At 35.0% G+C, this 14,719-nt stretch overlaps 1 protein-coding gene across 1 annotated transcript in view; it reads right to left on the minus strand.

The window, feature by feature from the left end:
• CNTLN (centlein) overlaps positions 1 to 14,719 on the minus strand; it is a 168,932-nt gene that overhangs the window by 90,654 nt on the left and 63,559 nt on the right. The window contains 3 exon segments of the mRNA XM_041485556.1: positions 2,009 to 2,132; positions 7,151 to 7,211; positions 13,378 to 13,548. Of these exon segments, the coding sequence (XP_041341490.1) occupies positions 2,009 to 2,132; positions 7,151 to 7,211; positions 13,378 to 13,548 (356 nt within the window).

Below are 14,719 nucleotides of genomic sequence, written 5' to 3' on the forward strand. Positions count from 1 at the left end.
ATTAGGTCCCATCAGCTGCCATTTCAATAACAGATATTAATCTATGAAGAATATGGAGAATGGGGTCCTCCATCACTTACAAAGGATCAGAAATGCCACATAAGCACCTGATACTGAGTTCTTAATGCACAATTTACATTACAGCAGCACTATACAGCTTTTTGAGATACCAAAATAACAGTCTTATTGTTACAGACTGCTTTTATTTGTGTCTTATCTACTTTCTTTGTTTAAGTGTATTAAAAATGAAAACCAAACCTCCTTTAATGTGGCTTCATACAAATCTAACTTGGTAACAAAGATTATTGAAACCCTGTTGTTTTCAGCTCATCTTAAATAGAGATGAAAAAATTAGATGACTAAGTGAAGACTGAGAATTATATTCTCGCTAAATACATTCATTATAACACAAGCTCATCTCATTTACTTTAAACAGAAGTCACTTTTGTCCCTCCTTCCCTTTTCTGTTTAATTTTTTTTAACTACCAGAACCAGAACACCCAGTGCTTCACTGTATATATAAGTTTTAGATTTTAATGTCTTTATCTAGTTCAATTTTTTTTATCTTGTTAGCCTTGGACTCTCAGTGGACAGGAAAGCCTGTCTAGGTATAGACACAGAATTAAATAATTTCACTGAATTTAGTAACTATCATCCTTAAGTCACTTCCAGATTGCACTAAATTTAAAATAGTGAACTAAAAGAAAAAAAAAATCCACATTTTTCCTAAAAAAACAAAACCTTTTCATGATAATTTACCCAAATATATTTGCCATTATGCTTATGTATTTCAAAAAATGTTCCTGTGCTACCACTGATGCCTGTAGCAATTTTGTACTTCACCATTGTTTCCATCCACACCTTTTTTTTTTCCTTTTTTAAAGACAAACTGCTCCTACATAAATGCTAGTATTTCAAAGCAATGCAAATCTACTAAGATAGGCCATAGCTTTACTTATATATAAAGAACAGTTTATCATTCACAGAAGGATGCTTTATGTCACCCCAGACTCTGAACAGCTACCAGTTTTGCAGCATTTTCTGTGACTCTCTTGTTCTTCAGAGAGAGATAAAGTTAGTGTCAAGATTAGTCAGTATTGTTCTAACTGCAAAAATAATTATTTTTAGTAAAACACACAAGTGTTTACTGAGCTGTTAGGTGCATGCTAAAGCCCTGCTAAAACCACAAGGAAATTACTTTCTTGAAACAGGTCCTGAAAAACAGCAGCACTTGATAACTGAACTGCTAAGAAATGCTTTCATTCATCCAATTGCAGCTGTTTACCAAAATATCTGCCTGCTAAGGACTTAAAAAAAGAAGAATTTCTGCATAAAATTTTCACTGTTCTGTATAGAGCCTAAGGGACAACGATATACAGAATGTTCATTATGCAAATTTTATGTGGTAAAGTCTTTCCTCTTTCCATTAATGAAGATATATTACTGCATTTTTTGTAAAAGTATCAGAAATAATTTATTTTTAAATAATTTAACAGATTAAAACACCCTGCTTTCATGCACATATTATTTTACTTTTCTGCTATAAGGAAGGAGATTTTAGCCTCAGTTAATATATGAATCACTAAATGTTAGAGAGGGTATTATTTCTATATTTTAATGAATAAAACTATTTCTAAAAACTATTTGAAACATAATGAGCAACTGCTGTGTTACAGAAAATTAAAAACATACAGTCAACAAAATAAATGAGTGAAGAATTAGACAAACATAAGTAAGCAGTCCTAGCTGACCTTTGTCCAGTACTCAGGCTCTCAATGAGAGCCTAAATAAAATAAGTCAAGGTGTCAGCTCAATATATTTCCTCTTGGTTTCAACTAGAATTTTTCTCACGTGGGGTAAGCTGTGTATTCTGCTGTAACAAAGGACAGTCTTGATCACCACACAGTAGCTTCTTCCTTCAAATCACATTCTCTTTTGAATACCTATGTAATACTTCTGTTCAGATTTCATGTGTAAGGAAAATGTTTTAATGAGCTATGTAACTTACCTGCTATTGCCCTCTTCCCACTGCTTTAACTGCTCTTTTAGCACTCTGTAGTTGGGCTGTAACATCTGCAGCCTTTCTTCGTGTTTTCCATAGGCTGCTCTTAGCTCATAAGATTCTTGAGACTGTATGAAACCAGAAAAACAAAATCAGAGTTGGACAAAATGTAAGAATGTTACACAGATCACATGAAACCAAAGTTCTCTTTCAGCAACTACTGTGAGACTCAGAAATCTAAATAGAAAGATCAGGACTCACAGTCCTTGAGGTCAAAGTTTTCTTATTACTACTTTGGAAAATTCTGCTGATTTGGCAATTCACTTAAATATTATCTTCATGCTGCTGAAAGTTTAAGAATTTACTACCAAAATGCCAGCTTTTATGTGGTGAATGCATAAGCCTAATATATTTTAAAACACATAGACTAGAAAAAGGATTGTTGGCACTGTTTTTTCATTCAAACTACTTTCTTTCCTTTTTTTTTTCTCCCAGTGGAAAACTGATCTATGTATTTTCAAGGGAAATACTGGCCACATGAAAAAACCTTACATTTGAATGGCTTCAGGATTTCCTCACACAGTAAGTTGTCTCTGTAAATATATATAAAACTGCAACACCCAGACTTTTTTCCTCTAGGAATGCAGCAAACAAGAAATAAAAACAATTTTTTAAATAGCTTTTATATAATCAAAACCATACAAAAAAATGTACAGAACAAAAAGTAAAATACACCTTGATTTATATTACAGGATAACATCATGTAAGCTTAAAACCAGACTTTCCTAAATGACAATACAGCGCTCTGGGAAGAAAAAAAAAAAAAAAAAACCACAAAAAAAAAAAACCACGCACTAAGAAGAAGCATTTCACACCAAAATGCAAGTCAGACTCTGGCATACAGTAGTAAAGAATTCACCAGCAAAGAATTCATTATGCTGTAGCAAAATCTGCAGTCATGGCTTCGTTTTCAGTTCAATGGGAGCTCTGCTTGTAGAGCAACTACAGAACTAAATGAATCAGAATACCTTATTTGCAAGTATTTACACTGCTTATATGTAAGGAGGACTTTCCAGCATTAGTCAATAAATTAGACATACCAATAGTCAGAGCTGCTACAATAAAAGTTGAATCCCATTATAAAAACATGGCAAGGGTTTCCACAGTATTCATAATTACAAAGTACCTATACTAAGCTTGACTTATCAAATGCAACCCAGCTTTCATGATGCACAAGGTTGAAAGATACCACCTAAAGTTTCAAATGGTACTATATACAAAATTCCAGTAGGTTTCTGGAAGTGACTCAGGAAACCAAAAAAGATTTAGAAACACAATCAAGTTCAAAGTCCTACCACTACATACTTTCCCAAAGTGGCGGTGGTAGGTTTCTTTTTCCTGAAACAACCTCTCAATCAAATACATTTATAAATTTTGAATTGTTAAAAAAGTAATTTTAACTGGTTTTAAGTGACTCATGTAAATACTACAATGATATTAAAAACAACAACATAAAGAGCAATATAAATCTTAGACTAAGAACATAGACACCATTAACAAGCTTTGCAAGAGGAGATTTTCACAAGAATACAATTACAGATGTATTGTGTTTTCATGAGAAGTTCATGAAACAACTGTTCTGAGATTGTTTGATACTGCTAGCAAAAACTGGTCAAGTCTGGCAGGGTACTAGAAAACAATGTCTTCAATATAAATCCTCAGAAGCTTATTAGTGTCAATGCCCTTTCAGAGATGCAGCCAACTGTAGAATTTGGCCTTTCCTATTTATGAATTTGCATTTTTCATTATTGCTTACCTGTTCTATTATCCATTCTGTTACAGTTATTGCCTTCCCTTATCACTTGCTCTGCCCTTGCAGAAATAGAAATTAGACAATTAACTGCCCTAATCAATCTCTCTATTGAATTAAGCACTTCAGGACTTAAAATATTCACTGGAATTTCCATAATCTGTTAGATTAATCTCTGTCTGAATTATGTTATATTTCATAACTAAACTGTCTCACACACAGTTTTGTCTATATTCATGGACATGGGACAGAGCAACCATCTCTAGCAGTGCTGGACCTCCAGATTATTCTCCAGCTGCCCACTGTCATCCACAGTACTTCCCATGCAATAATGAATAACAGTAACACAAAGTTCCATCTGCAGGAGGAAAAACCCCACTGCCTATGCCTTTTTTTCTTTTTGCAGGCTGCTCAGACAAGTCAAAAGATTCTAATCACTAATTCAAATTGTTATTGCTATTACAGTAAAAAGGAAATTTTAAAAAACTACACTGATTCAATTATTTGACTGTGCTTAGGCTTACAAGATCTGAGGCCCTAATTGTTAGAAAAATAGCTTTTTCCACACACAGTTATGTGGATATGATGCAATATTCATCCATTTTCAGCATTTGAACACTATACACGGAATAGGACTACGTATGAAATATGAGGCAAATGTGAGTGTGGTCTTGCTGACACAAACAAGTATTAAGGTGGCCCTAAAGACTGGTGTGCATATTCTAGTTTTATTTATCTCCAAAAATTTTAGAACCTAAAAAGGATGAGAAAACTCAAAGGGAAAAGCTCCTCTTGGTTTTGAGACCTTTCCAGTTAAAGCCAGGATTATCTCCTCTAGGTTACATCAGCAATCACAGCTCTAGAAGCAATACAGGAGAAAATCAATGTATTCTTAGTTTGTATCAAATACCTACTTCTCAACAATCAAACTCTTACCCACTTCTTAAAGACCCATAATAGATTGAAGTACATATGCTTTGGATCAATCTAAATAGCAGCTTAATAATCTGTTATTTAAAAGCAAAAAAAATACTCTTATTTATTTTGACGTTCCCTTCCATAACCAAGGGTGCAATCAGACTTGCTCTGTTACTTTTTAGTATGCCCAGCAACAAAGCCAATTCTGTGTAAAAACTCTGAATTTAAATGATCACCCCATTTATACTAGCAATGAAGATACTAAGAGTGAACTTTTCTTGTTGAGAAATGAGTCAGCTGAGAGAACTGGAAAAACGTATGAATGGTTTACCTTTTCTGCTCCTTTGCTACACTGACTGGGGCAGAGGCATTCCTGAAAAGCCCAAAAATAGGCCGGTTCTTTTTTTCTTTTTTTTTTTAATGTTACCAATTTTTTGAAAGTACTAATGTATAAAGTCACCATTTCATGTTCCAGAGATTATTAGTGTGTGTATTGACAGAGCAACCATTTCTCTGAGGAAGAAAATTTCAAGTAACCATATTGACAACAGTTTGTTTGAAGAGGCAATAATGCAAGGACCAGTTTTGAAAACCTGGGTCAAATCCATTTTTCGTTACTGGAAACAATGTCTGAGAGAAGGCTAGCATTAAGAAATCACAGAATAGCAACAGAAATGTTCTGATATTAACTTTATGACAGCTTAGTTCACTGTCATGCCGACAGCAGCCTCATTGAAATATGAATTTAGTGCCACAACAGTGTTAATTAAGATGCCTTAGGCCTCTACAGCTTCTTTTCAACCCAGTACAGCATTCTGCAGAAGAAGCCAAGTAGATTTTCACTTTCAAGGGAAGATTTAGCCCTTAAAGACATCATGGATGTCTGTGATAGAGATACCACACCTGTAACATCATAAAGCTGCACAGATTTTTAAATTATACTTTAAGATTAAACAGAAGATAAGCAAAGGCAGTATGGTGAATGGTACAAATTATTACATGAGGTTATGCACAGACAGTTGTTTTTCTTCTGCATCTGCTTTCCTTCACTCTTCTTTCCAGAAGAAATGTGTAGCTCTCTAGCATTTAAGGCAATAGCCATAGACACTGAAGTGTGTTTTGCTTCCAAGAGCAGAGCAGCTGCAGCCTACAGTTCCAGAATAATCCGTAGCATCAGTGTCAGGCAGGCCAAGTAAGAGTAATGGACAGGAAGCCTCCCAAAGGCCAGTTCTCAGGTTTAGCTGGTGGGTCATACCTTAGAATTCTCAACACAGAGAAAAAACAAAACAAAATTAATTTTCTGTCTCCCAGGAACAAGACAACCTGGAAGACTGAATTTGAAGTCTAAATAACCTCTTCTGTTCATATACTCTACATGTGTTAAGACAAAACTTTAAATTCTCCCAAGTATACAGATGGATGAACTGTGGCATTTTGCTGAAATATACTTCCCACGTACAGTTTTTCTAAAATTAACTTATCACTATGGTTGGTAGAGCTTCCAAATTTTTTCACTTGCATAACTTTTATTACAGGATGTTCAATACAACCAATTCCCCTTTAGGCTACACATACTTGAAAATATCCTTCATATTCCATAACTGAACAACGATAAGCAACACAAAAAAGAGAAGGTGAGGGAGAAAAGGGAGGAGAGGAAAGAAGAGGATGATTTTTAAGTGTTTAAGAAAATATGACTCAGCGTTTGCATTTTGCATTCAGAGGTGCAATTTTAAACCAATAGTTTGTTCAACAGTTACTGTATCTCTGCAGCAAAATACCAAACCAACAAAACACAGCTACAAAAATATGTGAAACAGGGACAAAATGAGCAATTGTGAAGCAAGCTCAATTAAGATTTTCTACAAAGCAGGACTGTTGTTGTTTTTTCAAACATCTTGTAGGCCAGGATCTTTCAGACCAGCAACTAAATGACGCATAACTTAAACAGTTTCCAGGGGTCAATCTTTTTTAAGTTACTGACTTCAGCATTTTAAAGTGTGGCTTTATTGTACAGAAAAGAAGTCTTTGTACTTTCAGTGGTTCTACTTTCTGATTTGCTTCATATGAACACATTAATTTCTCAGAATATATATACTTAAAGACAAACTTTGAAAATGTATTTAACAAGTATGTGTTACTGATGACAGCTCAATTAAGCTTCCACAGGACTACAAGATTACTCACACTGTAAAGCAAAAAGGTAAACTAATGGAGAGTACTCTCTGATCCAAAGAGACTTACAGTCCATAAAAGTATGTGTATTTTTAATTTTTAAAATGTCTGTTTGTTTTGGTATATCTTTATCTATGCAAGCTTATAGCTAGCAGGCTTTTTATTTATTTTAATGTTCACCCTTAGCTGTAGTGTCTTCTCTAAGTTTTCAATCTTCCTTTCAGCTATTTTAAGCTTCTTTAGTTCCTCTGACTCTCTAAAAGAGCTCTTTGGGGACAGAGACCTTGAACATTTCACAGGTGGTTCCTGGAGAATAAAACAAGGACATGGTTGAACTAGTTGGAACGCCGGATTATGAAAGACATGCAGAATTAAAGAAGAAGTAATTTTGAATACTAATAATGAATTATAAAAAAAAAAAAATCTGCATGGAATACCAGAGAAATAACAAGCAGAATTACCACAGCGCTACCACTAAAGGTTTCTCTGTGACTCGTTAATGAGAATATTCATTTACATTTACATTGTTTCTTTCAGAATAATGATGTCCCATTAGGGAAGACTAAAGGGTTATAGACTCAGAAATGCAAGAAACCTCATTACAAAGGAGGGGATAGAGGCTGGTCTAATTGCTCTATAAGGGTCCAAGGTTACACTTGATAGGACAACCAGAAACAAGAGGGAAAGGATTTTTTTCCCTTTGAAATAGTTTAACACACTGTGAAGTTGAAGGAACAATATGCTTGAGGAATATAAATACAACAGACAGTAGATCTTATACCATAATGACCATATGGTCATTAACTATAATGTGACTAACTAGAGACAAGAATATGTGTTTATATTATGTACAGCTTCATACAGCAATCTGGAGAAAGAGTATGTGAAAGTAACACTTAAACTGGGCAGCTTTCTTGTTCACTCTATGTCATATGTCCTTATGGCAGAGAAAGAAAGGCCTCATAAAATTAGACTTTCAGATTTTTGGAATAACTTTGGTTAAGAATGAAAGAGAGTGAAATACCAACGCACACTTAATGCCAATCAGGCAAAATACTGTTGTGCCAACACAAAAAGTCAAACAGAAACTTAAGGTAAATTGTGATTATTCTTGTTGCATTATGCCACTTTCTCTGGGAAAACACTGATATATAATAAAAGGGATAAATTCTTCTTTAATGCTGTAGATATCAATATTTCACTAGTCCGTTAAATTAATTTAATCTTGAAGAGTATCTTAATTAGTAACTGACATTCTTATCTTTGACCACTATGTTAAAGCATGAAATATTTATACGATATCATATACCACATTTTCATTTTAAATAGTATGGATTTCCAAAAAGAAGAAAAAAAAATCCATCACGAAATATCAGAGAACAGCAGCATCTCATATTTATATTTATATTTATATTTATATTTATATTTATATTTATATTTATATTTATATTTATATTTATATTTATATTTATGAATGTAAATATTTCCAATGTGGTTTCGCCATTTGATTTCAGGATTCTTTTTTGCTTATGACAGATACCTGAAAGAGACATGAGAAAGTCCAACAAACAACAAAGCAAAATTTGTTTTCGAAAAAGTGTTACACCCTCATAAAAAAAACCCCAACCAAAACTAAAACCAATCCAAACAAAAAAAGCAACAACCCCAAACCAAAAAACATAACAACCCAAAAACCAAAACAATCCAAAACCAAAAAAATAAAAAAAACCCCAAGAATAAACCAAACCAAANAAACCAGAACTAACATCTGGAAAGAATTTTAGTGCATTTAAAATCCAAATACTAAAAAATATCATCAACTTCAAAGTCACAGATTTTGTAAATAAAATGAAGAGCTTTAAAAAAAAAGCAACCAAAACCCAACCCGTCTTCTACATTCCTGAATCATTATATACAGTTATATTATATGCATGACTGTACTATGCATTATTTTTCAACAATTATTTTCTAGGTAAACTTTATGCTGTTATAGAGAAAATCTGGAATATACCCAGTTTCTCTGAAGTCAGAAATAGAAGGTCAAAGCACTCTGCTTGCTGCTGAAGTGAAGGACAACAAAGGAAAAGGAGTGGACCAACCAGTACCAGACTTTTAAGAATTAATAGGTAGCGAAAACCTGAGAAGGAACAGAGAAAAGAGAAGAAAAATACAGAAAAACATAAAATTCACTGTCTTGCTAGTCTAGTCACAGCTGATCAGATACAATGAGTATCTAAGACTTTTTATATATATATATACATACGTATAGATAGATATCTATGTATTATACACACATACAGAGTTATTTGGGAATGTGCTAGAGCCAAGGAATATGAAAAAATGAGAAAACTTTTAACTACTTATGGATACTGAAATGATTCCCTGTGACAACGGATGGGATTGGTGATATGTATTAAGAACATTCTATTACTTTCACCTTTTTAGTGATCAGAATAAAGTCTGTGGAGAAAGGGTGCTGGATCTGGGCTTTACAGTTGCACACAGGTAGTTTGCACTCAATCTTTGCTAAGGAGGTAATGAGTTCTATCAAGACAAAGGAGACTGTGTAAAATACACTGTCATTGGATTGCCTGGGGCTGCTGCAAAACTCAGTTTGAAAGACAGCATCTGTAAAAATCTTCTCACAAGTGCAAACTTTACTGCTCTTGCTGCTGTCAAATATAAACATTAATTTTTTAATTCAGTCCTCAAATTCTACAGAAAAATTTTAACATACCTCTATTAAATATACACAGAAATGTATACAATGTTTCAAAATGTAATGTTTCAAAAATTTTCTGCATGTTTAGGAGCAAAAAACCCCTCCAATCTTATCAGTGAAGATTGCTAATCCAAGTCAGTAAAGGAATCCAGATCAGAATATTTTTCATTGAATGTTCCTTAAGCATTTTTACTGAAGACTAAACCAAATAGCAGAAAACCAGAAATAAACAGAGTTTCTAATATATAATATATATGAAACTTTGTGACAGAAGATTTAGCATAAAGAAATAGCAGGTAAGTGGATGGGACACACATTAACTGATAATGGAGACACACACAAGCAGAAAAAGAAAATATGCCTATTTCTAGACAACCTGCTATTAACGGTCTGCACAATGAAAGACACTATGGGATGAAACTGCAAATAGCCACGTTCTTGAATTCAATAGGTTTCGTGCTGAATAAAGTGCCAAAACAAGCCAAACAAGCAAAACCCCAAAACAACCAACCAAAAAAAGAAAACAAAACAAAAAAACCCCAAAAAACCACCAACCAAAAAACCCAAACCAAAGTAGGGAAGTCAGAACTCCTCCTGAAATGTCTTAGGAGTACTTTTTCTGTACAGGCTTGATATCAATGACTGCCAAGATACAGCTCTGAGGACAGTGGGCAGCAATCTTAATGTCTTTATCAACTGAAGAAACAGAAACATAGTTGAGGCTGAACCCAAGACTGACCAGATAGAGGTGGGGGTTTTTAGAAAGAAAAATGGTAAATTCTTTATTTGCTATGTTTCAACAGGAACTTTACTAGTACTGCAAGTACTTAACACGTCTTTCAGTATCCTGACACTACAGACCTAGAAGAATGATATAGAATGTACATGAATAAAAGGCAATTCTAACTCTCATGCACCATACCATGGGAAAGCTTAGCTACAAGAAAACCACAAAAGCATATTGAATTAGCCAGCAGACATATGAATGGCAGTTTAATCAGCCAACAGAAATCATATATTGCTCACGAAGTTTAAGCTCCAAAAAGAGCTATAGGAAGGTCAAGCACTGACTCCTAAGTCTTCATACACAACAGCACTCAGCTACACCACTTTTCATATAAACAGAACTATGATTGTTACTGCCTCTAAATACACAATTAGCAATATCATGAAATAGGACATCACAACCACATTTAAGAAAGCTTTTAAACACCTCTCAAAGAAAGCTGTTTCTATTACTCAGTACAACTGTAGGCAAGGGATGTAGATTTCTGCAATTCGCAAAGAAACCAACACAAGGCTATAGATGTATCTATGCTGTTGCATGTATAAACACAGCCGGAAGCATGCAGTCGTGTGGCCACACATCTCAATTTATTGCAGTAGCACCAAGTTTCTGTTTCTACCATGCTCTTCTTTTCAACACCTTTCCAACTATTCCTTCTAAAAGCCTTTGAAACCTTTTTAGAGCAGTAAGTCATCAAAGCAGTGTCATTCTCATCAGAAGTGATTCCATCCTCGTTCTTTGTATCCTAGGAATGTACATAAGGGGGAATGAAGGGCAGCCCAACAGTCTTTGTAAAGTCAAAAGGATCATCTTTTTAAAACAAACAGTGAATACCTTACATGCTCTTCCTGTCAAATCATGTGCTAATGACTTCTGACAGTAATAATTTTGTCATAAAAGGTTGAAAAACAAGGGAATGAGAAGATATTTCACTGAAAAGGAAAAAGGATAAAGGGTAAAGCACTACCACAGCAATACTACCTTCTCCATTTTAGAAAATCCAGAGTATTTCCACAATTTCACTTACTGTGTTGCCTTCGTACAAAGGAGCTCATCAATTGAGTTCCCAAAAGTTTTAATAGAGAGTTGTGTGCTCTTGTGAAAAAGTGGACATATGAAACAGCTTTGCCTATTGAAAGAGCATGACTCAGACCTATATATCAAAACAGGAAGAGATTTTCTACAATAGGCTTTAAAATTTGTATTTAGTTTTACTCAAGGCAGTGTAATTGCTTTATTTTGACACAGTTCACGACGAACACAGCAATCTCATTTACTTTCCCCTGAAGAAACAGAAAAAGACCCTGTGGGGGGCTAACCTTGGCAAAGGGTCAAACACCCACTCAAGTGCTCTACCAGTTTTCTTCCCCAATGGACAGGAGAAAACAGGATTATAAAGCTTGTCTGTTTACCACTCAGCATCATGGGCTGACTCAACGTGAAGAAAATCTATTTCAGTTATTGCCACTTAGAATATACTTAGGTTGTAAGAAATAAAGAAGAAAAAATAATTAACACCGTCTTCCGTACCCAAAAGAAGCTCACAGCTTCCCAGGCATAACTTCATTCCATTGCTCCTGACTCTTTTATCACCTGCTGAGCCATGCAGGCAGAAGGTGCACAATCAATGCTTAACAGCTCCCATTGGGCCATTCCTTCCTCCTCACACTTTTCTCTCACTCCCACACACAGTCTCTTCACAGGCTGGAGTCCTTCAGGATAAACCTATTCCACAGCGGGTCCTCCGTGGACCATAATTCATGTAAGAGACCCAGCATCTACTCCTCTCCACAAGCTGTGGCTTCCATGAGCAAATTTCCACTGGCTCTGGGCTCCTCCACAAGCTATATTATTGACATCTGCTCCACAGCGATCCTCTCTCTCCCTGGGCTGCAGAGAAATACCTGTTTCCAGCACATGAAGCAACTCCTTCCTCTCTTCCTTCCTAACGTCCACGTTTTCCAGGCTGCTTCTTACCTTCTGTTCTTCAGTCTATACTGCCTGTGTAGCATTTTGTTTTTTCTTAAGCACATTTTCACAGAAATGCCCACCACATGCTCCTGAAGAAATGTTCTAAAGTGTATCTTTTCCCAAAACTAACATACAGTATAGATCATTACAAAAGAACAAGCTACACATTTTTTAAAGAAAATGTTATGAGATACCATATTCGGATAAATTAGAAGATTTCAGAGGAAGTGGACATGAGGGTCCACCCTCGTCCATTATTTATACCACTCAGAATCACATTCACCTTTGCAACCTTGTTAACAGTTTCCCATACTCCATGCAATCACTATAAAAAATAGATGAGAAAGAGTCTGAACACAATGAAAAGCAACATGATTTCAGCGAATTTAATAGATCCATTTAAATAATGGAATTATTTACAGATGTCACTCTTTTACTACAGCTCATAGGTTTTGTTATTTTTATTTAATACCTAAATCAAAGAGTGAGACTCCACAAAAGAGGCAATTCAGCACTCTACAAAGCTGAAAGTATAAACTTCAAATGACATTGTTGTCCTTCTTCCTAGAAAAAAATACTGCATTCCACTCTAAAAGTCAAGAATTTGGGAAAAAATATTTTTCATTTAAAAGTCATAATAATAACCATTTCTATTTCTCTCACTTCACTTACAGTGAAAGATGGTCATTCTAATAAACACCCAAAATATCTGATAAATATTCATTTTAGCAAACCTACAAAGAGTTTATCCTGCAAATAGTTCATTTAATTAAGAATCCCTTATTCAGTATTTAATAAGGTAAAACCTTCTACTCCCAACAGCTATTTTAACAAGTCTTTGGCAGATAACACAGGAACTATTCAAACAAGCTTCCAGAATTATAAGCAGCGTCAACAGATATTAAAATTATTATCTGGGCCCTTGAGCAAAAACGTTTGGCTTCACCAGCCTGACTTACACACAAATACACCAGACAATAAAACTACCCTACCTTGTGCTTTCTTCCAGTCCTTATATTGTTGCTTTCCAGAGTATCTGTAGTGTACAAATTATGCTCTGCTAGGTTAAGATCCACTTCCTTCAATTTTTTCTGTAAAAGCTCCATTTCTGATTCTTGCACTGTAATATAGCTCTCTAGCTCACTTATAGGCTGTTGAAATACCTAGAAAATGATAGTGCAGGTATATCACGCTGCTAACAAAAAATCAGATGCATAACACATCATTTACATAAAACTGCCTAGAGAAACATATTAACAATATTACAGAAACATGTAAAAGCTGCAAATAATTCTGCTCTCATAAATGACTCATGAATCTGTAATCAAAACCAGATCTCAAAATATTAAGGAAACATTTTTTGACCACCACATTTTCTAAATCTAAATTTACATTCTTAACAATGGTTTTCTTACATAGACATTTCTTCTGCAGTAACTTATTCTACTTATTAGACAGTATTTTGTATGTCACATGCTATTAAATTTCTTGACAAAATATTGCACCTTCTGGACTTGTTTCTAGTGAAACTTCAAGTTGCAAGTATCAATGGCCTAACAAAAAAACCTTAACTGCATATTCTGGAACTAAACACATTGTTAGTTAAGAACTGCCTCAGAAAAGTGCTTTTTTACTGTAAATCTACAACTCGTAGCCATAACATCCTAAGACAGCACAAGTGTTATGGTCAAACTGAAGACATAAAAAAAATAGATTCTAGCTCACAGTGTTGCTCAAGGTTAGTACTTTATTTTGTTAAACCATTGAATTCCAGGACCTTTCCTAGATATCAATCCATGTGCAGCAATTTCTTGGCACAATACAAGGCTGCCGCACACTGATCAACTTACCTAGCTACCAAACCTCTTCAGAGAGGACACATTTCACTGGTAGCAGCTCCTGTAAGTTATATCCCTGGTATCCAGTAGCAGACTCGTGTATGCATGACCAGAGTTTTTAAGTTACCATGGCTTGACAACTGACTCCTTGTCAGCTGCGTTTTCATTACCTGGTGTGATCACACTCCACTCTGTAACCACCAAGCAAAACTAACTTTGCTTAGTGTAAGCAGCAGCAATATGCTTGTTGAGTCACCTTATGGCAATCACAAAGTAAAATGCTTTAGCTCAAAACTTATCCTCAGTGCCATAAGGCTGGGGACAGATATTCATCTTCTAACAACTGTGCCAGACAAAGATGACATAATTCCCACATGGTCAGTGCATCCAGGTAGCTGGAGGTTAACACCTCAGTGCCATTGCTGGAGAAGAAATGATGTAAACAGCCTCCCTAACTGACTGCATAACTAAAAGGGGTGGGCAGTTTAAAAGTCAG

This window comes from Pyrgilauda ruficollis, unplaced genomic scaffold (genome assembly GCF_017590135.1).
Source record: "Pyrgilauda ruficollis isolate IOZ18807 unplaced genomic scaffold, ASM1759013v1 scaffold71, whole genome shotgun sequence".
Taxonomy (NCBI): Eukaryota; Metazoa; Chordata; class Aves; order Passeriformes; family Passeridae; genus Pyrgilauda; species Pyrgilauda ruficollis.